General features: G+C 53.8%; 1 protein-coding gene across 1 annotated transcript; it reads right to left on the bottom strand.

Annotated features, from left to right (window-relative positions):
• Positions 1-4,750: 4,750 nt before the first annotated feature.
• On the bottom strand, positions 4,751-23,288 carry LOC142502543 (acidic mammalian chitinase-like). The gene is made up of 11 exons (XM_075613668.1): positions 23,093-23,288; positions 22,775-22,804; positions 22,402-22,603; positions 18,939-18,995; positions 16,749-16,914; positions 8,597-8,721; positions 8,157-8,280; positions 7,328-7,513; positions 6,251-6,367; positions 5,829-5,958; positions 4,751-5,112 (listed from the first exon to the last, which is right to left on the bottom strand). Exons 1-11 carry the CDS (start codon positions 23,178-23,180, stop codon positions 4,829-4,831), a joined length of 1,509 nt encoding a protein of 502 aa, XP_075469783.1. The 5' UTR covers positions 23,181-23,288; the 3' UTR covers positions 4,751-4,828.
• Between the last annotated feature and the right edge of the window lie 1,507 nt (positions 23,289-24,795).

Below are 24,795 nucleotides of genomic sequence, written 5' to 3'. Positions count from 1 at the left end.
TACAGAGGACCGCGCTCTCCCCCGGCAATTAGTTTCATTGTTGTGTGGAAGAGCGCGGGGTCTCTGTAACCGCGGGGCTCGGTTCAGAGGCACCTATGGCAACGCCATCAAGCCGGCACTGCTACAGACTTCCTCTTTGGGTGCCTATATAGCTGGGTTGGGCAAATCCAGTCTTCAAGGACCACCAATGGTCAGGTTTTCAGGATATCCCTGCTTCAGCACAGTCGGATTAATCGAACACTGAGCCACTGATTGAGCCACCTGTGCTGAAGCAGGGATATCCTGAAAGCCTGTTGTGGTCCTTGAGGACTAGAGTTGCCCACCTTCGGCTGTAGAGCATCCCCAAAGAGGCACTTTGCTTGTTACCAAGGGCTTATTCTGGCAATCCCTTCTACTCCCTCCAGGACCGTGTGGCACAGGTGCTTTCCACCTTTATCTTCCGGGAACAAGACCTGGCCCCATATCACGGCTCTACCTCTAATAAGGGGAACATTCACTATCTATCAAAACAAAGTGACCGTTCTCTTACATCTCTATAGTAACTATACACAGTGAGGCTCCTCTTTCTAGATCTCCCAGGAACCTGAGTTCCAGAACCGTCACTCCACTGTATATCTCCCCTAGTGATGTCACTATCGCCCTGCATACAAGGGACGGGGCTTACATTCTGCAGTCATCCTGCATTAACCCATAACGTAACCCCTTAGGTAAACTAGTAGTCCCAGTAGGAGAGTTAGTTGCCCCAGATGTTTGAGAAAAAGACCCCCCAGTAGTTAGACTTACCATCTGGTAATATTGCAACATGGGATTCTTAGCAAAGGGTTTGGTGTCTGGATTAATTTGTAGTTTGGGTTCCGGGAGTGTAGAGAGATGCTCAGTGTGATTATACATTGCAACACGTTTTTCTTTCAGGTAGTTAAATCCCATTTAAAAAAAAAAAAATTTTATTCACATTTTTCCAATGTCTTTGGTTACAACACAGTGTAGATAGTTCACATACAGTATTTTTACATTGTCCTTTCTTAAGCACCGCTCGTTTCTACTAAAACATTACTATTACAGTCAACTTTCTAAAATATTATTCCAACCCATGTGAAGTTCTATATATCTTTGCATAACTCAACACAGACATAGGAATAACAGGGAATGGGGGGTACCTGTAGCTATCTTGATCTATCTTCATTACACTTTAGTCTTAATAATATATAATAAAGTTTCAAGTTGTATATCCAAATCATATCGTCTCTTTTCTGCAGGACCTTCCTTTTGCACGGGATATGTGTCTTTTGACCCCATGATAATTAGGGTTGCCAGGTGTCTTGTATTGAACCGGACTGTCCTGTATTTGGACACTGTCCAGAAAATAATGAGAGGTAATACTGGGCATGTATGTGTATACCTGGATTACCTCTCTGGATTTCCCCGAGCAGGGCTGTTGCTATGGGGCTGGGCAGCTTCCACCAACCTTATTGGCTGCATTACACCACAGTAGCCAATCAGGAGGAGGTGTCAAGAGCCTGGGCTTGGGGCCAAGGAGAGGAGGAAACAGCATGGAGTGTGTGCGCGCGTTATTTTTTTGTTGTAGGAGAAGCCCACTGGCAACCCTAATGATAATGCCTTCTTTCCTCTGGTACAGTATATCTTTTAAAATTGTTGTCCATTTTTCACCAAATTGTACACCTAGTGGATCCCCATTATATATGAAATCTCTTCTATTAAAATGTATCAGCTTATATATTTCCTTATCTAGATCTCTGATTGAGGGTGGGGACTGATCTCACTATTTGTTCATTATAACTTTCTTTGTTAGTACAAGAATAGAGTTGAGCGCCTTTGGTATTTTCTTATCTCTTCCTCTGTATTTAGAAAGGTCCCCGAGAAGAAGCGTTCTTTCTTCTTTACTGATATTGATATTGAAAAAACAAGTCCCACTCTTTAAAATGGGTCTCACAAAAAGCAGGCCGTCTCCTGGGCGCTCGGGCTGGGAAAGGCCATTTTGAAGGCCTCGATCCATGCAGTTTGGGTCACGTATAGAAGAAGCGGACAAGACGATGGCAGAAGAGAGGCACCGTATATAGTGAGACGGAGCAGAGGGGGCACAGTGACATCCAGTGCTGTAATGTAAGGGTTCAATTAACCCCTTCAGTACCGGAAACCCTAACTTCTCAAAATGAAGTTGATATATTGCGAGGTGATTATTATACTGAAGCAGTTTGGGGTTTGTCAGTGTCAAGGCAGTTTGTGTGATGGGAATACCTGTGAATGGGGGAGGCGGGGTATACAGTGGCTTTGCAGTATATACACATTATTGCACATGTCCTATGCACAGAGGTGTGGTGCGAAAAGCAGATAGCACTCCCTCTGGAGCTCTGTGCTACAAGCGGGAATAACCCCTTCTGCAACACCGTGAGCTATATATGAAGGCTGTGACAAAGTTACAAAATGTGAATAAAGACATTATATGTTAGATAGAGCCAGTCAGCACACTAATACAAAGCATAAGCAGATGCTAGTCCCATAGAGATAAACAGCATAGTTACCAGTCCGTGAACTAATGAAGGAGACAGCATACAGCAAAGGGTAGTCAAAAAAAGATGTATTCAAAACACACTGTTACACGAATGCCAATGTTTCGGTCCCACAGGGAGACCTTCCTCAACGTCTCCCTGTGGGACCGAAATGTTGGCATTCGTGTAACAGTGTGTTTTGAATACATCTTTTTTTGACTACCCCTTGCTGTATGCTGTCTCCTTCATTAGTTCACGGACTGGTAACTATGCTATATATATATATTAATATATATGTAGCCAGGACTGGTTCTTTGCTACCAGTCTGCCCTCCCTGGCAGTAAACCCTGGTAAGAGCAGGCCTGCCAGAACCTATCATGGGTTTTCCCCACTCACCGCAGTGCCCTTGAGTGAATGGGGAGGAGGTGGCACTAGGCCTGGGTTTAACCAATCCTGGGTTAGACCTGGTACCCTCCTCCTGGCTGTACTTACAGGGATTGCCACCCAAATTGAGTCAGTGCCTCTCCCCACTTGAGAGAGGCAGGTCACACTATAGGTTGCCCGAACAGTGGCCTTCTCTGTTCCTCTTCCCCTCGGGGGGAAGAGTGTGTACCTTTCCCCGCTTCCTAATAGAGGTTCAGGGAAGAGCAAGGACTGCTGCGGGGGCCCTTGACCTGTAGTGCAAGTCCAGGGACCATCCTACAGCAGGGTAGCCTAGCCAGAGACTGCATTGAATCAACTGCCGTGGCTGTGTGTGCTGACAGAATAAACCGTTCCTGTTCTTATACCTCCTGCCTGGTGTGTAATCTTTCTGGGGAAAGAGAGGGGATTGTGTTCTACCGTAGGAGATTGCCTCCATACATCTGGAGCCTGCGGCAGATGGAGGCGCTGTACCACTAGAGATCCATGTGGGGTATGTACCCCGGAAACCTGTCCTGTGTCCCCACAACCATCGGCGGACGACTGAGCCATCCTGCTTACCAACAGGTAGCATGCACCACACACGCTGTAATGGCAGAATCTCCCACCGGGTGGGGGAGACACCGTTACATATATTTATAATAGATTAAAAAAATTAGCAGCACTCATAGGACTCGAACGGAATAATTTTTGTGATTTTTTGCGTTTTGATCCCCGTGTCTCCCCACTGCTGGATGAATTCTCCCCAATGATTTCCCAGGTCCTGCGGTTACAGCCTCTTCTCCACGCTGCTCCAACACACCTTCTGATCTCATCCTCCCATCTTACCTATATATATTTCATTTACATTTTCAGTGGTTGCTCTGCCCTCTCTCAGCTCCTCTGTTACAGGAGAAAAAACACCTTCTAACATTCCTAATCGGAGATTTAGATCAAGAGTAGGCCTTTTCTTTTGTTACCGCCTTTAATCAGACCAGGGGCCACCAACAGGTCAGGTTTTCAGGATATCCCTGCTTCCGCACAGGTGGTGCAGTCTTTAACTGAGCCACCTGTGTTGAAGCTGGTTCTTTGACGGAGCCACTTGTGCTGAAGCAGGGATACCTCCATCTCCCCTACCCCAGATCAACACCTCCAGCTTCCCCACCCAAGGCAGACTCCTCTCCATCTCCCCCACCCCTGACCGACACCTCCATCTCCCTCACCCCTGACCGACACCTCCATCTCCCCCACCCATGACCGACACCTTCATCTCCCTCACCCCTGACCGACACCTCCATCTCCCCTACCCCTGACCGACACCTCCATCTCCTCCACCCCCGACCGACACCTCCATCTCCCCCACCCCTGACCGACACCTCCATCTACCCCACCCCTGCCGGAAACCACCATCTCCCCCACCCTTGACCGACACCTCTCCATCTCACCCACCCCTGACCGACACCTCTCCATCTCACCCACCCCTGACCGACACCTCTCCATCTCCCCCACCACTGAGCGACACCTCCATCTCTCCCACCCCATACGACACCTCCATCTTCCCCACCCTTGACCGACACCTCCATCTCCCCCACCCTTGACCGACACCTCTCCATCTCCCCCACCCCTGAACGACAACTCCATCTCCCCCACACCTGACCGACACCTGCATCCCACCCACCCCTGACCGACTCCTCTCCATCTCCTAGGCCTAACAGACACCCAGCTCTTTACATTTCTCTCTCTGCAACTCAAGTGTCAGACACACACTTCCCTATCTCTCACTCCCACCCAGGACAGACCCATCTCTCCCCAACCCACCCAATCACAGACAGACAGACGTAGGGTGCATATTAAGCTGTGTTTATTGGGGTGCTCTTAGTTTAATGGGGTGCTCAGGCTCAGCAGAGCAGAGAGATGGCTCCTCAGGGCCAGTTGCAGCACGTGCAGCTCTGGTCAAACACCAGTCCGGCCGCACACTGCGAGGGGTATGTCCGCCCCCCAGCGCATTGGTAAAACCGGTTGGTGTTTGCGTGATTCACGTAGAATCCATCAGTTTTACCCGAGCAGAAGTTGGGATCAACCTCGACTCCAGGGGGATTGGTGACCTCTCCGGGGGGAGTGGGAGGTGGGGTGACCTCTCCGGGGGGCGTGGGGGGTGGTTGTGCGGAAGGGTCGCAAGGATCTCCAGGGCAGTTTGTGACTGATCCTAAAATGGCAACAAAAAAATTAAAACAACTTTACATTAAAAATACATTTATTTTATTTTATTTTTTTTACTTTTTATATAATTTCTACCATGATCTTTCCCTTTTACCATGTCACGCCGGCAGAAACATTTCCGGCATTTGTCAATTTGTATTTATGTCTTTATTTATATAGCGCCATGCAGGTGCACAGCGCGTCACAGCAGCAATACACGCGGCATAATAATATAACACACAGTGGGAATAGGCGCTCCAGACATGATAGTAACAATAAGAAAGTCCCTGTCCCGAAGAGCTTACAATCTAACTATCATGGGAACTGGCTGAGGGGGCGTCACCAGAGTCGAGGTTCAGCTCCGAAGGACCCCCGCCCCCTCCCTCCCCCGCTGCTGTAGATATAATATAAATTATAATACATACATGGAGGCGGGATCGCTGATTTAATCTAAGGAATCCATTACACTGAGACGTTAAGTTGCTGTGTTGACCTGACAGTTTAATGCATTTTGCTAAGAAACAGAATAAAATATATATATGTTTCTGTTCGTTTTCATTGATTTTCTAATTTCTTAGAGCAGGAACACGAGATCATCAGACATGTCGCCCTGTCCCCAACCAAAACGTAGCGATAACACTGGACCCCTGTGACGAGGCTCAGTTTGTCTGGTGAGGTCACGGTGATGTCACACACAAACACGTCCCGCCCCTTGGCTCATACCTTCCAGCAGGGATTTCAGGTGGTTGATCAGCGGATACTTCCCCTCGTTGCAGAAAGTTCCCAGGAAATCGTCCAGATCAATGGCCCAAACCATGGCCCCCCCGAAGCCGCCTTCCTTCAGGAATTTCACCTGGGTAGCAGAGGATTCAATGATCACACGAGGCTTTGGCAGATACAGGCCTCAATGTAAGGTGGCACAGGGACAGACAGGTCCCCTCCGTGTCACGGGGTCACCCTGCAAGGGAGGGACATTGGTTCCACTTCCTCTTTTTGACCCTGGTTTCATGTAAGCTCTTGGGGTCAGGACAGGGGCCAATCGTGCACACGCGCACAATGTATCATATATCTGAACCCTGACCGCATCATTAAACCCCCCGAGCGCCAGCACAGAGCCCCTCACACAGGCCCAGACTCCCTCTTACTTTGCACTCGTAGCTCTGTTTGTTGTCGAACCCGACCCACTCATTATCCTTGCAGGCATAGGGCACCTTCTGGTCCGCAATCCATTTCACGGTTGTCCCTTTGAGCCAGTTGCAGATCTGTGAGAGAGGGGAGCGCAGGGTGAAGTGTTAGCAGAGGGAGAGCGGAGCGTAGGGTGTAGAGGGAGAGGGGGAGGGAGAGAGGAGCGCAGGGTGCAGCGTTAGCAGAGTGAGAGGGGAGCGCAGGGTGCAGTGTTAGCAGAGCGAGAGCGTAGGATGCAGAGGGAGAGGGGGAGGGTGGAGTGCAGGGTGCAGTGTTAGCAGAGGGAGAGGGGGGCGCAGGGTGCAGTGTTCGCAGAGGGAGAGGGGAGCGTATGGTGCAGAGGGAGAGGGGGGCGCAGGGTGCAGTGTTCGCAGAGGGAGAGGGGAGCGTATGGTGCAGAGGGAGAGGGGGAGGGTGGAGTGCAAGGCGCAGTGTTAGCAGAGGGAGAGGGGAGCGCAGGGTGCAGTGTTAGCAGAGGAAGAGGGGAGCCCAGGGTGCAGTGTTAGCAGAGAGAGAGGGGAGCGCAGGGTGCAGTGTTAGCAGAGGGAGAGGGGAGCGCAGGGTGCAGTGTTAGCAGAGGGAGAGGGGAGCGCAGGGTGCAGTGTTAGCAGAGGGAGAGGGGAGCCCAGGGTGCAGTGTAGAATATTGCTGAGTATATAAACACACCACTATACATAATGATGTAGAGCAAGGGTGTGCAAACTGGGGGTCGTGCCCCCCCCCCCATTGTCTGCGGGGGCGCAGGGTTTACAGAGACCCCACGCGCTTCCCGAAGGCACTTAAATTAAATGCAGGGGAAGCAGCGAAAGCCTGCACTTATTGGTTCAGACGGCTTCTGGAGACGCGTCACCATGGCAATGTGACGTCATGACGCCCACAACGCCGGAGCCGAGGTAAGAGGGGGCGAGCCGGTAGGGGGGGCACCGACAAAAAAGATTGCGCTCCCCTGAGTAGAGCATACACCAATAGTAAACACGCCGTGCTGTATAATAACGCCGAGTAGCTCTATACACAGATAGTGAACACGCTGCGGTCACCTCGTAGTAAGCCCAGAATCCGGCCTCACGAGTGTATTGTCCGGCAGAGCCTGCTCCGGCCACAGGTATTCCCACATCGCACTTGCTGGGGTTCGGGTTCCTGAAGGTTCGGCCGTAGGTCGGGAATCCAACCATCAGTTTCTCAGCAGGGACCCCGTTATCCCTCCAGTAATTCATAGCGAATCTCTGCGGGGGCGTCGGGGAGGGAGAGAGAGGGAGAGGGGGAGAGAGGGAGAGGGGGAAGTAGAGAGGGGGGGGAGGGAGAGAGAGGGGAGGGGGAGGGAGAGAGAGGGGAGGGGGGAGGGAGAGAGAGAGAGGGGGGGGTCACACACAGGCAGGTAGAAAGCAGTGGTACCGTGTCCATGGATAACAGGACATGCGCCAGTCCCTTTATTTAAATGTCACATCTCTACACACTGTGCTCTTCTCCTGCACAGATCCCAAACACCAGTATACACAGCTCTGCCCCCCACCCTGTTACACAAGAGATGGCTATTTTACTCATACTTATACTAGAAATAGTTTATTATCTCTGCGAAGCTCGCTATCAAGAGGCTTGTAATGAGATGGAAGCAAAAGAGCGAACTCTTTTCAATGTGACTCCTATCTTCCTTAGGACAGTATACAAGTTCTGCGTGCGGTCTGTGCCTGAAGTATACTTTACATGTGCATTACGTGTACACTATGTATGTCCACGCTTCTGCATTTTATGTAACCCTGCATTTCGCGTCCTGTGTGTGCCCTGTGTGTAACCCTGTGTGTGCCCTGTGTGTAACCCTGTGTGTGCTCTGCGTGTGCATTACAGTAGCTGGGGTGGGGTTTTCCTTACGATGTGGAAGTAAATTAAGTCTCCCACGTCCGTGGAACCCCGGCACAGGGGGCTGTTGTGTCCAGCCAGCGTGTCCCAGCCCCCGTGGAAATCGTATGTCATCACGCTGATAAAATCCAGGGTCCTGGAGGAGAGGAACAGCTCGGTCACATGATCACCCACTTCAGAGACCAGAGGAAAGCGACACACACTGAGAAATTACCCAGTCACAGAACCCACAACACCCACTTCAGATACAAGGTACATCCTTGTTACCGCCTCGTCTCTAGCCCCCCTTCCGTCCCACTGCCCCCCTTATCTCCTATCCATCACTGCCCTCCCCCTCTCTTTCCCATCTCCCTCCAGCCTGGTCACCTGCCGCCCCCCTCACTCCTCCCCCCCTTATTCTCCCCTTCCCCTCCTCCCCTCCTCCCCTCCTCCCCTCCTCTCCCCACACTCACTGTCCGATTTTTGCGATCTCGTAGCCCGCGTCGATGGTCGCTTTCCCCGCAGACACTGCCGCTGTCAACAGGAGGCGCGGACGCTTCGTGGCCTCAGCTTCTGCTACGAACGCAGCGAGCAATTCCTGCGAGAGCCCGGGATAAGATATTAGATGAGAATGACATAGGTGGGAACACTAAGAGCGTAAGCTCCTCAGGGCAGGAGTCTCCCATTCCCTTATGGTCAGGGATTCTCAACTCCAGTTCTCAAGACCTGCCCAACAGGTCAGGTTTTCAGGATCTCAGCTTCAGCACAGGTGGCTCAATCAGTCCCTGCTTCCTTCAGCACAGGTGGCTCAATCAGTCCCTGCTTCACAGTCTTCGACTGAGCCACCTGTGCTGATGCTGGGAAAGCCTTAAAACCTGACCTGTATTTGTCTCCAGGACTGGAGTTGAGAACCCCTGTCTTATGTCATATACCGCTGCAGTTATCCGCATGGCTTGTCATTCATTTCCCCTCACCTACACCTGCCACCACCACAACCCAACACTACCATCTGTGGCTCCAAATTGCCCAACTCCTACTAGTCTCAGATCTTCAGCTTCTTCAGCAAACGACCCTCCTCTTCCATTCCCTTGTCCAGCAGTAACAGTCATTACCCAGACTACTCCTTGTCCATCGTCATTACCCAGACTACTCCTTGTCCGTCGTCATTACCCAGACTACTCCTTGTCCATCGTCATTACCCAGACTACTCCTTGTCCATCGTCATTACCCAGACTATTCCTTGTCCATCGTCATTACCCAGACTACTCCTTGTCCATCGTCATTACCCAGACTATTCCCTGTCCATCGTCATTACCCAGACTATTTCCAGTCCGACGTCATTACCCAGACTATTCCTTTATCCATCGTCATTACCCAAACTACTCCCTGTCCATCGTCATTACCCAGACTACTCCCTGTCCATCGTCATTACCCAGACTACTCCTTGTCCATCGTCATTACCCAGACTACTCCTTGTCCATCTTTCACTGTGAACAATAATTTGTATGGAATCCCAATTCTGCCGGACGTCAGCATATCCCATGTTCTTCTTCCTCTTTCCATTTCTCTGCTTCTGCCCCTAATTTCACAGCGTCCCCCAACTGCAAACTGCTAACGTCCGACCAGTTGGGCTAATGATCCTTAATTCACTCCGTTTCTTTCGACGAATGTGTATCCAAACCCTTAACCCTAGGCCCAGATGTTTTCCATTTAATACATGGAACCATAATGGGTCTGTTTCTCCATTGAATCGAGGCTCTACGAATAAATATTCCTCTCACTGGTCACATAACGGACTCAGGGAGACGGTGGCAGTGTAAGATAAATGTATTCTGTATACAGTTGATCCAGAAACCACAGCTGCCCAAGAATCAGCTGTTTCCTATGTGGACACCTGGCCCTTACCAATACAACTTTGTTTTCAGAAGGTGAAACAATTGAAGCAAGACTAGGCTAGTTGGGGTTCATGCTGAATATAAAAGGGTTACAGCAATAGCCTTAATGGTTCATCTTTTATTGCAGTGCAAGAAAGACCAGGATGGACAAATGAGAAAGAACAATAACACAAATAATAGTGCAATCCTGTATATTAGAGGAATGATTCAATAGAGACTGTGAACATATATAGTGGACAGAAGAATTATAAATAAATGGCCACTGCTATATTCCCATATGATGGGGGAAAGATGCAAGAATAAATGCACACATGACAGAATGGTCAAAATTAAGGATAGCCAAACAAATGTAGTCATAAAAAAAAAAGAAGAAAGTTTAGTTGATGAACATCAGTGGGCACACGGATGCAGTGGGAACTTACAAAGAAGCCCCAGAACACAGGCAATGAATATAGAGCTCAGTTGGTGTCCATTGTGGGAGAAGTAACCTGTTTGCGGTATGGCTGCTACAGGGGGGTCAAGCTGCGCTGGCGATTCCTCCACTGTCAGGCTCCGCAGGACTTCCGGGTTCCCACTGCATCCGTGTGCCCACTGATGTTCATCAACTAAACTTTCTTCTTTTTTTTTTATGACTACATTTGTTTGGCTATCCTTAATTTTGACCATTCTGTCATGTGTGCATTTATTCTTGCATCTTTCCCCCATCATATGGGAATATAGCAGTGGCCATTTATTTATAATTCTTCTGTCCACTATATATGTTCACAGTCTCTATTGAATCATTCCTCTAAGATACAGGATTGCACTATTATTTGTGTTATTGTTCTTTCTCCTCATTTGTCCATCCTGGTGTCTGCGTTCCCTGACTCTTTGACATTGCAACCAGTTAAGGATCTACAAGGAAGATCCATTGAAGGTCGAGCTGCAAATTCGAACACCAGTTGTATATTCTTTTTTCTTTATTTGCCATTTTATTATCATAATATTGTTATTATTCCTTGGTATCTGGAACACCCTTAGGAGCGCCTGGTGATTTCTGTGTTAGTGCAAGAGAGAGCCTTTTGTTTGTGGTACAAGAAAGTCTGTTACAGGAAACGGCTTTCTGAGTTACACATAACCGCAATAAGAGAAGTACGGGGGCAAACTGTTTTGAAGTAATTAACCAAGTGAATTCCAAAATACTCCAATATACACTGGCGACACAGTTTATTGCACTGCGGCCAGATCCGCAAGCCGGGAGATTTCCCGGCTTGCTAGTGGCCGCCCCTCGGCGTGCCGCGCGTCACCGACGCGCGGTCACGCGTCATCGGGAGCGTGCGCCCCCTGCACGCGCGTCCAGGGCTCCCCGAGGGAGCCCTGGTGTCCCGCGATGTGGGGGACGGCGGCAGGGGGTTCCGGGGGACCCAGCGGACCCGGCAGCGGGAGGGAGAGCGCCCCGATCGGAGGGCGCTCTTCCGCTGCTTCGGCGCGCGCCCGTCACCCTCCGGCGCGCGCCAGGCTACTGCTGCGGCCGAGAACGGGCAAATGCTCGAATAAACTCGGCCGCAGCAGTACATTGCCCTCTGCAGTAGCACGCACACGCACACACAACGCACACACACACACACACACACACACACACACGCACACACAACGCACACACACACACACACACACACACACACACACACACACACACACACACACACACACACACACACACACACACACACACACACACACACACACACACAGCAATATGATTTAAATCAACATCTTCCACACTTCCAACACCATCAGCTACATATACGAGAAGATATCACCATCGCCCTGACTGACACATGCACTGCCTTGGAGCATCTTACCAGCATCTTACCTGCATCCAGGGTCATTTCTCCATCCGCGACACAACCTCTGTCGCGGGGGAAAGTAATACTGTCGCGGGGGAAAGTAACGCTGTCGCGGGGGAAAGTAACGCTGTCGCGGGGGAAAGTAACGCTGTCGCGGGGGAAAGTAACGCTGTCGCGGGGGAAAGTAACGCTGTCGCGGGGGAAAGTAACGCTGTCGCGGGGGAAAGTAACGCTGTCGCGGGGGAAAGTAACGCTGTCGCGGGGGAAAGTAACGCTGTCGCGGGGGAAAGTAACGCTGTCGCGGGGGAAAGTAACGCTGTCGCGGGGGAAAGTAACGCTGTCGCGGGGGAAAGTAACGCTGTCGCGGGGGGAAAGTAACGCTGTCGCGGGGGGAAAGTAACGCTGTCGCGGGGGAAAGTAACGCTGTCGCGGGGGGAAAGACAAAGTAACACTGTCGCGGGGGGAAAGTAATACTGTCGCGGGGGAAAGTAATACTGTCGCGGGGGAAAGTAATACTGTCGCGGGGGAAAGTAACACTGTCGCGGGGGAAAGTAACACTGTCGCGGGGGAAAGTAACACTGTCGCGGGGGAAAGTAACACTGTCGCGGGGGAAAGTAATACTGTCGCGGGGGAAAGTAATACTGTCGCGGGGGAAAGTAATACTGTCGCGGGGGAAAGTAATACTGTCGCGGGGGAAAGTAATACTGTCGCGGGGGAAAGTAATACTGTCGCGGGGGAAAGTAATACTGTCGCGGGGGAAAGTAACACTGTCGCGGGGGAAAGTAATACTGTCGCGGGGGAAAGTAATACTGTCGCGGGGGAAATTAACGCTGTCGCGGGGGAAAGTAACGCTGTCGCGGGGGAAAGTAATGCTGTCGCGGGGGAAAGTAATACTGTCGCGGGGGAAAGTAATACTGTCGCGGGGGAAAGTAATACTGTCGCGGGGGAAAGTAATGCTGTCGCGGGGGAAAGTAATACTGTCGCGGGGGAAAGTAATACTGTCGCGGGGGAAAGTAATGCTGTCGCGGGGGAAAGTAATACTGTCGCGGGGGAAAGTAATGCTGTCGCGGGGGAAAGTAATACTGTCGCGGGGGAAAGTAATACTGTCGCGGGGGAAAGTAATACTGTCGCGGGGGAAAGTAATACTGTCGCGGGGGAAAGTAACACTGTCGCGGGGGAAAGTAATACTGTCGCGGGGGAAAGTAATACTGTCGCGGGGGAAAGTAATGCTGTCGCGGGGGAAAGTAATACTGTCGCGGGGGAAAGTAATACTGTCGCGGGGGAAAGTAATACTGTCGCGGGGGAAAGTAATACTGTCGCGGGGGAAAGTAATACTGTCGCGGGGAAATTATCCATCATTACCAGACTACTCCTTGTCCATTGTCATTACCCAGACTACTCCCTGTCCATCGTCAAGGCTCATTCTTTGCTTTGCCCCATCCTTCTCAGTATAAAGAAACCTGTCCTGTTTGTTGGTTACATCAAGGCAAATGCACAGTTGGTGGAGAATATATTATTACCACCCCTGTGTATTACAAGATCGGGGATGTTTTCATCTCTGGAAAATCCAAACTATAAAACATCTATAGGGATTTAGGATAAAAGTTACAGCCGGAGTTTGTGAAAGATCTGCATTTGTTTCTGCAGACATTAGGGCAAAACCCTTACACAAGTGGCAATGAGATAATGTAACACACACACACACACACACACACACACACACACACACACACACACACACACACACGTTTAGTGTTTATGGAGTTATCCACGTTTTGGTCCACACACTTTCCCATAATTCTATTCACAATATACCAGTCTTCACAAAAGGTATCTGGTTCCCCAATTCTTCTGTTCCATTCATTAGAACCCCAGCATGGAATGTTACTGTACCCCTTGTACAGTACCTAATATCCCCTCTCACTGGCCATGGACTGGTTCTATTGATTCTACAAAGTCAGATATTAGATTAGGGATGGGTACAGAGTTGGGTGTTAGGGATGGGTACAGAGTTGGGTGTTAGGGATGGGTACAGAGTTGGGTGTTAGGGATGGGTACAGAGTTGGGTGTTAGGGATGGGTACAGAGTTGGGTGTTAGGGATGGCTACAGAGTTGGGTGTTAGGGATGGCTACAGAGTTGGGTGTTAGGGATGGCTACAGAGTTGGGTGTTAGGGATGGCTACAGAGTTGGGTGTTAGGGATGGCTACAGAGTTGGGTGTTAGGGATGGCTACAGAGTTGGGTGTTAGGGATGGGTACAGAGTTGGGTGTTAGGGATGGGTACAGAGTTGGGTTTAACAGACGTCACTATTGTTAAAGATGGATTGCAAGAACTAGAGTATGAGGCTAAAGAAACACAGATCGCTGTGTGCCAAGGTCAATGGCTCAAAGCCATCCACTGAAGGACCCCAAGGTTAAACTGGTGGGACACTTTTCTGGGGTACAGCAGATATCATATTTTAATGCCATGTACCGTTCTGTGGTTATTCTCACCATTGTACAAATCATTCTGATTATGTGTGTAGCCATGGCTGGTCCAGGGCTATATTTTCTGCCTCCTGAGATGTAAGTCCTAGTAGCTACAGGAGGTGTCAGGCTATCCTGTGGGTTTAAACATCCCCCCCCCCCTCATGCTGCCTCTCTGAGTGACTGGTGTGGAGGTGAAACTGGATCTTTGTACAGCCAATCAAGGTGCAGGCCTTGTGCCCTCCCCCTCTGTGCCTTAGGGAGGAAGTGTTCTAAATTATAGTCAGTCTAGTTGAGTCTAGAGTTCAGTTGGAGCTGAGCTGGAGCCGAGTCCCTCCCGGCCGGGAGGAGACATGCTCTCAGCCCCTTAGGCCTCGGTCCCGCTGCGCTCGTTGGCGCGGGCGGCGAGTTCCCCACCAGCAGGGGAATCCTCGCGAGCCGGTCCCGGTCCCCACTGGCTGCACAGCTGATTACACGCTGTAGCGCGTCAGCCGCTGGAGACACCAGAGAATGGTGTTTCCTAGCGTTGACGCGTGACGTGTGTGGCTGTGAGCCAATGGGGAGGGGAGGCTTCGGGAGGAGGAGAGGCTTCGGGGAGCGGGGAGGAGTGTGGAGTGAAAGCAGGTGAGTGCCTCTCTGTGTGTGTCTGAGTGCGTGCGTGCCTGTCTGTGTGTGTGTGTGTGTGTGTATGTGTATGTGTGTGCCTGAGTGCGTGCGTGCCTGTCTGTGTGTGTGTGTGTGTGTATGTGTGTGCCTGAGTGCGTGCGTGCCTGTCTGTGTGTGTATGTGTGTATGTGTGTGCCTGAGTGCGTGCGTGCCTGTCTGTGTGTGTATGTGTGTGCCCGAGTGCGTGAGTGCCTGCCTCTGTCTGTGTGTGTGTGTGTGTATGAGTGCGTGAGTGCCTGCCTGTGTGTGTGTGTGTGTGCGTGTGTGTGTGTGTGTATGAATGAGTGCCTGCGTGTGTGTGTGTGTGTGTGTGTGTGTATATGAATGAGTGCCTGGGTGTGTGTGTTTAAACTTACTTTCCAGCTCCAGCCCGAGTCCGTGGAGGGAGGGGGGGGAGAGTAGCGGGTCCCTCCGCTCAAGCCACGCCCCCCCTCCCTGTCAAACCGCCCACCTCCCGCCCACCTCCTGCTCCGGCTCCCGCTCCCTACAGACCGCAGATCGCGGTTTGTGTATCTCAGCGCACCGCCTGTCAGCAGCGCAGGTGCGCTGACATACACAGACCGCGATATGCGGTCTGTAGGGAGCGGGAGCCGGAGCGGGAGGTGGGCGGGAGTGGGAGGTTTGAGCGGGAGGGGGGGCGTGGCTTGAGCGGAGGGACCCGCTACTCTCCCCCCCCCCCCCCCCCCTCCCTCCCTCCACGGGCTCGGGCTGGAGCTGCTGATGGTAAGTAAAACACACACACACACTCATACATACACACACACACACACACACACGCGCACACACAGGCAGGCACTCACGCACTCATACACACACACACACAGACAGAGGCAGGCACTCAGGCACTCATACACACACACACACACACAGAAAGAGGCAGGCACTCACGCACTCATACACACACACACACACAGAAAGAGGCAGGCACTCACGCACTCAGACACATACACACACACAGACAGGCACTCACGCTGCTTTCACTCCACACTCCTCCCCGCTCCCCGAAGCCTCTCCTCCTCCCGAAGCCTCCCCTCCCCATTGGCTCACAGCCACACCACGTGACGCGTCAACGCTAGGGATCACCATTTTATTGTGTCCCATAGCAGCTGACGCGCCACAGCGTGTAGTAAGCTGTGCAGCCAGGGGGGACCGGCTCCGCAGGATTCCCCTGCTGGTGGGGAACTCGCGTGTGGCCGCCCGCGCCAACGAGCGCAGCGGGACCGAGGCCTTAGGGGTTGAGGTGAAAGATCTAATAGGCTGCAAGGCCTCAATTGCGAGAAGTCAGGGACCATCCAGAGGCCTGAGACTTATCCTGAAAACCCTATGCATACGCTGTAATGACAACTGCAGTGGCTGCCTCAATAAAGGATCCCGTTTTATATATCATTACCTAAGTTTCAGTCTATTGGGTAGAGGTATGAGAGAAGACTGTCATGGTGGGGACTGTCTCCAGTACACCTGGAGCCTGCTATGACTGAAGGAGCTTACCCTGTGTCCCCTTACCATCGCAGACGCTCATCTCTCCTGAACCCTCACATGTAACAAGCACCATGACATCTGAATCATACCATCAACTTACCGTGTGTGTGTGTACTTAAAAATGTGTCTTCAGTGTCATTGGCAATTCCAGGCGGCCATGTTTATCTATCCCAGATACCGAGAGCAGATTCGGGGGGTACATACAAGAAGCCAAAATGGAAGTTGGTTCAGGATAGATGTGGCAGTGTGAGATGCTGAGAGCAGGGGGAAGTGCAAAGCCCGGCTACCCACCTGGGTCAGGGTTGTAAATTTCTGCTTGTCCTCGGGAGGGCTTCCGCGGGACCCCGGGTATTCGACGTCCAGGTCGATGCCGTCAAAGTCGTATAGCCGCAGATGCGCGATCACAGAATCAATGAAGATTTTACGGGTGCCGCTGCTGGCAACCATCGCCGTGAACCTGGGAGCACGAGGGGACGAGCCGGGCGTGAACTGGGACTTTATACCTGTATATACCCCGCTACAGAGTGGCATACCTGTATATACCAGCTACAGAGTGGCATACCTGTATATACCAGCTACAGAGTGGCATACCTGTATATACCCTGCTACAGAGTGGCATACCTGTATACCAGCTACAGAGTGGCATACCTGTATACCAGCTACAGAGTGGCATACCTGTATATACCCTGCTACAGAGTGGCATACCTGTATATACCCCGCTACAGAGTGGCATACCTGTATATACCAGCTACAGAGTGGCATACCTGTATATACCAGCTACAGAGTGGCATACCTGTATATACCAGCTACAGAGTGGCATACCTGTATATACCCCGCTACAGAGTGGCATACCTGTATATACCCTGCTACAGAGTGGCATACCTGTATATACCAGCTACAGAGTGGCATACCTGTATATACCAGCTACAGAGTGGCATACCTGTATATACCAGCTACAGAGTGGCATACCTGTATATACCAGCTACAGAGTGGCATACCTGTATATACCAGCTACAGAGTGGCATACCTGTATATACCAGCTACAGAGTGGCATACCTGTATATACCAGCTACAGAGTGGCATACCTGTATATACCCCGCTACAGAGTGGCATACCTGTATATATCAGCTACAGAGTGGCATACCTGTATATACCAGCTACAGAGTGGCATACCTGTATATATCAGCTACAGAGTGGCATACCTGTATATACCAGCTACAGAGTGGCATACCTGTATATACCAGCTACAGAGTGGCATACCTGTATATACCAGCTACAGAGTGGCATACCTGTATATACCAGCTACAGAGTGGCATACCTGTATATACCAGCTACAGAGTGGCATACCTGTATATACCAGCTACAGAGTGGCATACCTGTATATACCAGCTACAGAGTGGCATACCTGTATATACCAGCTACAGAGTGGCATACCTGTATATACCAGCTACAGAGTGGCATACCTGTATATACCAGCTACAGAGTGGCATACCTGTATATACCAGCTACAGAGTGGCATACCTGTATATACCAGCTACAGAGTGGCATACCTGTATATACCAGCTACAGAGTGGCATACCTGTATATACCAGCTACAGAGTGGCATACCTGTATATACCAGCTACAGAGTGGCATACCTGTATATACCAGCTACAGAGTGGCATACCTGTATATACCAGCTACAGAGTGGCATACCTGTATATACCAGCTACAGAGTGGCATACCTGTATATACCAGCTACAGAGTGGCATACCTGTATATACCAGCTACAGAGTGGCATACCTGTATATACCAGCTACAGAGTGGCATACCTGTATATACCAGCTACAGAGTGGCATACCTGTATATACCAGCTACAGAGTGGCATACCTGTATATACCAGCTATAGAATGGCATACCTGTATACCAGCTACAGAGTGGCATACCTGTATATACCCAGCTACAGAGTGGCATACCTGTATATACCCAGCTACGGAGTGGCATACCTGTATATACCAGCTACAGAGTGGCATACCTGTATATACCAGCTACAGAGTGGCATACCTGTATATACCAGCTACAGAGTGGCATACCTGTATATACCAGCTACAGAGTGGCATACCTGTATATACCAGCTACAGAGTGGCATACCTGTATATACCAGCTATAGAATGGCATACCTGTATACCAGCTACAGAGTGGCATACCTGTATATACCCAGCTACGAGGCTGTATAGCTATACATGTACATACCCAGCTACGGAGTGGCATACCTGTATAAACCCAGCTACGGAGTGGTATACCTGTATATTCCCAGCTACGGAGTGGTATACCTGTATATACCCATATACGAGGCTGTATATACCCCGCTACAGGTTGTCTGTCCTTATATATGGTTATAAGACAATATTCCCCTGTATACTGATGTACTGCACAACACCCCCATGCATCCCTCGGCAGGTTCTCCCCCGCTATATTCCGCATGGAGAATGTGGGACTCACTTGGCGGTCCCGAAGTTCCAGCCTCCGATGGCCAATAACGTCACCAGCTTTGGGTTCCTGGGACACACAGAAGCACAGAATCACCACGAGTGAGAACGGCACAGGGTAACCAGGCCGGCACAGGGTAAGCGGGGGAAAGCCCGGCACAGGGTAAGCAGGGAGGGGGTGGGGAGAAGAAAGGCCGGCAAAGGGCAAGCTGGGGAAAGGCTGGCACACACAGGATGGGGGCATAAGGGCAGGCAGTGGGGTGGGAAAGCTGGAACAGGGCAGGCGGGCACAGGGCAAGTGGGGGAGAGGACGGCACAGAGTATGAGGGGAGGGGGTGGACGACGGACGGCACAGGGTATGTGGGGAGGGGGTGGGGCAGGACGGCACAGGATAGGTGGGGAGGGGGTGGGGGCAGGACGGCACAGGGTAGGTGGGGGCGGGGTGGGTGAGGACGGCACAGGGTAGGTGGGGAGGGTGTGGGTGGAAGGACGGCACAGGGTAGGTGGGGAGGGGGTGGGGGGAAGAACGGCACAGGGTAGGTGGGGAGGGTGTGGGTGGAAGGACGGCACAGGGTAGGTGGGGAGGGTGTGGGTGGAAGGACGGCACAGGGTAGGTGGGGAGGGGGTGGGGGGGAAGGACGGCACAGGGTAGGTGGGGAGGGGGTGGGGGCAGGACGGCACAGGGTAGGTGGGGTGGGGGCAGGACGGCACAGGTTAGGTGGGGTGGGGGCAGGACGGCACAGGTTAGGTGGGGTGGGTGAGGACGGCACAGGGTTGGTGGGGGGGGCGGCACAGGGTAGGTGGGGGGAGGACGGCACAGGGTAGGTGGGGAGGGAGTGGGGGAGGGAGTGGGGGCAGGTCGGCACAGGGTAGGTGGGAGGGAGTGGGGGCAGGACGGCACAGGGTAGGTGGGGAGTTGGTGGGGGCAGGATGGCACAGGTTAGGTGGGGAGGGGGTGGGGGCAGGACGGCACAGGTTAGGTGGGGAGGGGGTGGGGGCAGGATGGCACAGGTTAGGTGGGGTGGGGAGGGGTTGGGGGCAGGACGGCATAGGTTAGGTGGGGTGGGGAGGGGGTGGGGGCAGGACAGCACAGGGTAGGTGGGGGGAGGACGGCACAGGGTAGGTGGGGAGGGAGTGGGGGCAGGATGGCACAGGGTAGGTGGGGAGGGGGTGGGGGCAGGACGGCATAGGGTAGGTGGGGGCAGGACGGCACAGGGTAGGTGGGGGCAGGACGGCACAGGGTAGGTGGGGAGGTGGTGGGGGCAGGACGGCACAGGGTAGGTGGGGAGTTGGTGGGGGCAGGATGGCACAGGTTGGTGGGGAGGGGGTGGGGTTAGGACGACACAGGTTAGGTGGGGAGGGGGTGGGGGCAGGATGGCACAGGTGGGGTGGGGAGGGGGTGGGGGCAGGACGGCACAGGTGGGGTGGGGAGGGGGAGGGGGCAGGATGGCACAGGGTAGGTGGGGAGGGAGTGGGGGCAGGATGGCACAGGGTAGGTGGGGAGGAAGTGGGGGCAGGATGGCACAGGGTAGGTGGTGAGGGTGTGGGGGCAGGACGGCACAGGGTAGGTGGGGGTAGGACAGCACAGGGTAGGTTGGGGCAGGACGGCACAGGGTAGGTGGGGAGGGGTTGGGGGCAGGACGGCACAGGGTAGGTGGGGAGGGGGTGGAGGCAGGACGGCACAGGGTAGGTGGGGAGGGGGTGGGGGCAGGACGGCACAGGTGGAGGGGGTGGGGGCAGGACGGCACAGGGTAGGTGAGGACGGCATAGGGTTGGTGGGGGGAGGACGGCACAGGGTAGGTGGAGAGGGAGTGGGGGCAGGACGGCACAGGGTAGGTGGGGAGGGAGTGGGGGCAGGATGGCACAGGGTAGGTGGGGAGGAAGTGGGGGCAGGATGGCACAGGGTAGGTGGGGAGGGGGTGGGGGCAGGACGGCACAGGGTAGGTGGGGGTAGGACAGCACAGGGTAGGTTGGGGCAGGACGGCACAGGGTAGGTGGGGAGGGGTTGGGGGCAGGACGGCACAGGGTAGGTGGGGAGGGGGTGGAGGCAGGACGGCACAGGGTAGGTGGGGAGGGGGTGGGGGCAGGACGGCACAGGTGGAGGGGGTGGGGGCAGGACGGCACAGGGTAGGTAGGGAGGGGTTGGAGGCAGGACGGCACAGGTTAGGTGGGGTGGGTGAGGACGGCACAGGGTTGGTGGGGTGGGTGAGGACGGCACAGGGTTGGTGGGGGGAGGACGGCACAGGGTAGGTGGGGAGGGAGTGGGGGCAGGACGGCACAGGGTAGGTGGGGAGGGGGTGGGGGCAGGATGGCACAGGGTAGGTGGGGAGGGGATGGGGGCAGGACGGCACAGGGTAGGTGGGGGCAGGACGGCACAGGGTAGGTGGGGGCAGGACGGCACAGGGTAGGTGGGGGCAGGACGGCACAGGGTAGGTGGGGGCAGGACGGCACAGGGTAGGTGGGGAGGGGGTGGGGGCAGGACGGCACAGGGTAGGTGGGGGCAGGACGGCACAGGGTAGGTGGGGAGGGGGTGGGGGCAGGACGGCACAGGGTAGGTGGGGAGGGGGTGGGGGCAGGACGGCACAGGGTAAGTGGGGAGGGGGTGGGGGCAGGACGGCACAGGGTAGGTGGGGAGGGGGTGGGGGCAGGACGGCACAGGGTAGGTGGGGAGGGGGTGGGGGGAAGGACAGCACAGGGTAGGTGGGGAGTTGGTGGGGGCAGGACGGCACAGGCTAGGTGGGGAGTTGGTGGGGGCAGGACGGCACAGGTTAGGTGGGGAGGGGGTGGGGGCAGGACGGCACAGGGTAGGTGGGGAGGGAGTGGGGGCAGGACGGCACACGTTAGGTGGGGAGGGGGTGGGGGCAGGACGGCACAGGTTAGGTGGGGAGGGGGTGGGGGCAGGACGGCACAGGGTAGGTGGGAGGGGGTGGGGGCAGGACGGCACAGGTTAGGTGGGGAGGGGGCAGGACGGCACAGGGTAGGTGGGGACGAGGTGGGGGGAGGACGGTACAGGGTCGGTGGGGGGAGGACGGCACAGGGTAGGTGGGGAGGGGGTTGGGGCAGGACGGCACAGGGTAGGTGGGGAGGGGGTGGGGGCAGGATGGCACAGGGTAGGTGGGGAGGAAGTGGGGGCAGGATGGCACAGGGTAAGCGGGGGAGGCCGGCACAGGGTAGGCGGGGGGAGGGCGGCACAGGGTAGGCGGGGGGAGGGCGGCACAGGGTAGGCGGGGGGAGGGCGGCACAGGGTAGGCGGGGGGAGGGCGGCACAGGGTAGGCGGGGGGAGGGCGGCACAGGGTAGGCGGGGGGAGGGCGGCACAGGGTAGGCGGGGGGAGGGCGGCACAGGGTAGGCGGGGGGAGAGCGGCACAGGGTAGGCGGGGGGAGGGCGGCACAGGGTAGGCGGGGGGAGGGCGGCACAGGGTAGGCGGGGGGAGGGCGGCACAGGGTAGGCGGGGGGGCCGGGTCTGCGCACTCACTGTTTCTTCAGGTCATTAAACTGCTTGTACAACACGTCATCGTTCCACTCGTAGGGCACAATCTTGTTGTCGTTCATGGTGGCGAAGGCGTACATGAGGTGTGTGCAGAGCTGCGGGTCAATGTTCCCTGGCACGTACTTGGCAGGTTCTGGTCGGTACTGGGACCAGTTGCTGAAGTAGCAGACCAGCTTGTAGGCAGAGCCTGGGGGGCAGAGAGGGAGAGTGAGGGGGCAAACCCTCCTCCCTCCTCATACCCAAATCCCTTCATTCACACACATAAAACTCTCTTCCCCTCCGCCCGCTCCCACCTCCATCTACACTGTGTACATCTGCATTGTTTCACACACTCAGTACATCGGACGCAGTCTCTTACCCATCTGTAAGTGCAGCAACAGGAACACACCTGCAGAGAGAGTGATGACACGTCACACACATGTCACAGCTGTGTCACCCCACAGGATAATTCAGATGCCTGTTCAGCCGCTGACCTCCGGGTGACCTAGTCGGGCTTCCCCTCACATGGCTCTCTTTGCTGCCACAATAACCACCGTTCTCCAAGCTCTCCACCCCGGAGGTGGCTACATGCTCAACATTCATGTCACATTTACAAGGAGCAGAGGGGACAGAAGGACAGTGGCTATGAGAAGGGTGGGAGGTAGTAAAGGGGACAGAAAAGCGTTGGGTCACTCACCCGCCCAGAGCAACATCTTCCCCATGTTTCTGTCCGTCTCAGCGCTGACCCCAAGACCTGGACGCCCCTTTATAGAGGCACGGCACATATTCGGCAGATATCAGTGTGGGAGCCGCACAGTTGGGAGCTGGCGATATCTTCGTCACATGGGGAATCTTGGCAAGAGGAGCAGCTGGGCAACCAAGAGGAGAGGAGGCTGGAGGAAGAAAGCGTGGCACAGCGAGGTTACAGAGGGGTGGCACAGCGAGGTTACAGAGGGGTGGCACAGCGAGGTTACAGAGGGGTGGCAGAGCGAGGTTACAGAGGGGTGGCACAGCGAGGTTACAGAGGAGTGGCACAGTGAGGTTACAGAGGGGTGGCACAGCGAGGTTACAGAGGAGTGGCACAGTGAGGTTACAGAGGAGTGGCACAGTGAGGTTACAGAGGGGTGGCAGAGCGAGGTTACAGAGGGGTGGCACAGCGAGGTTACAGAGGGGTGGCACAGCGAGGTTACAGAGGGGTGGCACAGCGAGGTTACAGAGGGGTGGCACAGTGAGGTTACAGAGGGGTGGCACAGCGAGGTTACAGAGGGGTGGCACAGCGAAGTTACAGAGGGTGGCACAGCGAGGTTACAGAGGAGTGGCACAGTGAGGTTACAGAGGGGTGGCAGAACGAGGTTACAGAGGGGTGGCAGAGCGAGGTTACAGAGGAGTGGCACAGTGAGGTTACAGAGGGGTGGCACAGCGAGGTTACAGAGGAGTGGCACAGCGAGGTTACAAAGGGGTGGCACAGCGAGGTTACAGAGGGGTGGCACAGCGAGGTTACAGAGGGCTGGTGGCACAGCGAGGTTACAGAGGGGTGGCACAGCGAGGTTACAGAGGAGTGGCACAGCGAGGTTACAGAGGGTTGGTGGCACAGCGAGGTTACAGAGGGTTGGTGGCACAGCGAGGTTAGAAATGGGTTACAGAGTGGAAGCACAGCACGGTTACAGAGGGGTGGCATAGTAAGGTTATAGACAGGTGGCACAGTAAGGTTATAGACAGGTGGCACAGAGGGGTGGCATAGTAAGGTTATAGACAGGTGGCACAGAGGGGTGGCTGGCACATAACCCCTTCTGCAATGCCGTGAGCTATATATGACGACTGTGACAAAGTTAAAACATGTGAATAAAGACATAATATTAACACATACATAGTACAGTAGATACAAATTAACAGCACTCATTGCACTTGAACGGAAGAATTGTTGTGATTTATCACAAAATAGTCAGCGTTTTGATCCCCGTGTCTCCCCACTGCTGGATGAATTCTCCCAGGTCCTGCGGTTACAGCCTCTTCTCCACGCTGCTCCAACACACCTTCTGATCTCATCCTCCCATCTTACCTATATATATTTCATTTACATTTTCAGTGGTTGCTCTGCCCTCTCTCAGCTCCGCGGTTACAGGAGAGCAAACACCTTCTAACATTCCTAATCGGAGATTTAGATCAAGAGTAGGCCTTTTCTTTTGTTACCGCCTTTAATCAGACGTCCTATTCCAGGGGCCACCAACAGGTCAGGTTTTCAGGATATCCCTGCTTCAGCACAGGTGGTGCAGTCTTTGACTTAGCCACCTGTGCTGAAGCTGATTCTTTGACAGAGCCGCTTGTTCTGAAGCAGGGATATCCTTAAAATCTGACCTGGGGGGCCTTGAGGACTGGAGCTGAGAACCCCTGCTATAACCA

Source organism: Ascaphus truei, chromosome 9 (assembly GCF_040206685.1).
Source record: "Ascaphus truei isolate aAscTru1 chromosome 9, aAscTru1.hap1, whole genome shotgun sequence".
NCBI classification, from domain to species: Eukaryota; Metazoa; Chordata; class Amphibia; order Anura; family Ascaphidae; genus Ascaphus; species Ascaphus truei.
Note: the sequence above shows the minus strand (reverse complement) of the source record. Positions and strands in the feature narration are given on the sequence as shown.

Bases quoted from the DNA above. Each gene is read 5' to 3' on its own strand.
- LOC142502543 (XM_075613668.1), bottom strand. From the start codon at position 23,180: ATGTGCCGTGCCTCTATAAAGGGGCGTCCAGGTCTTGGGGTCAGCGCT. The intron at 6,368-7,327 runs GTGACCGCAGCG...CCTCTCTCACAG, and splicing joins GATTCTGGGCTTACTACGAG to ATCTGCAACTGGCTCAAAGG. The intron at 5,959-6,250 runs GTAAGAGGGAGT...TCTGCTACCCAG, and splicing joins AACAGAGCTACGAGTGCAAA to GTGAAATTCCTGAAGGAAGG.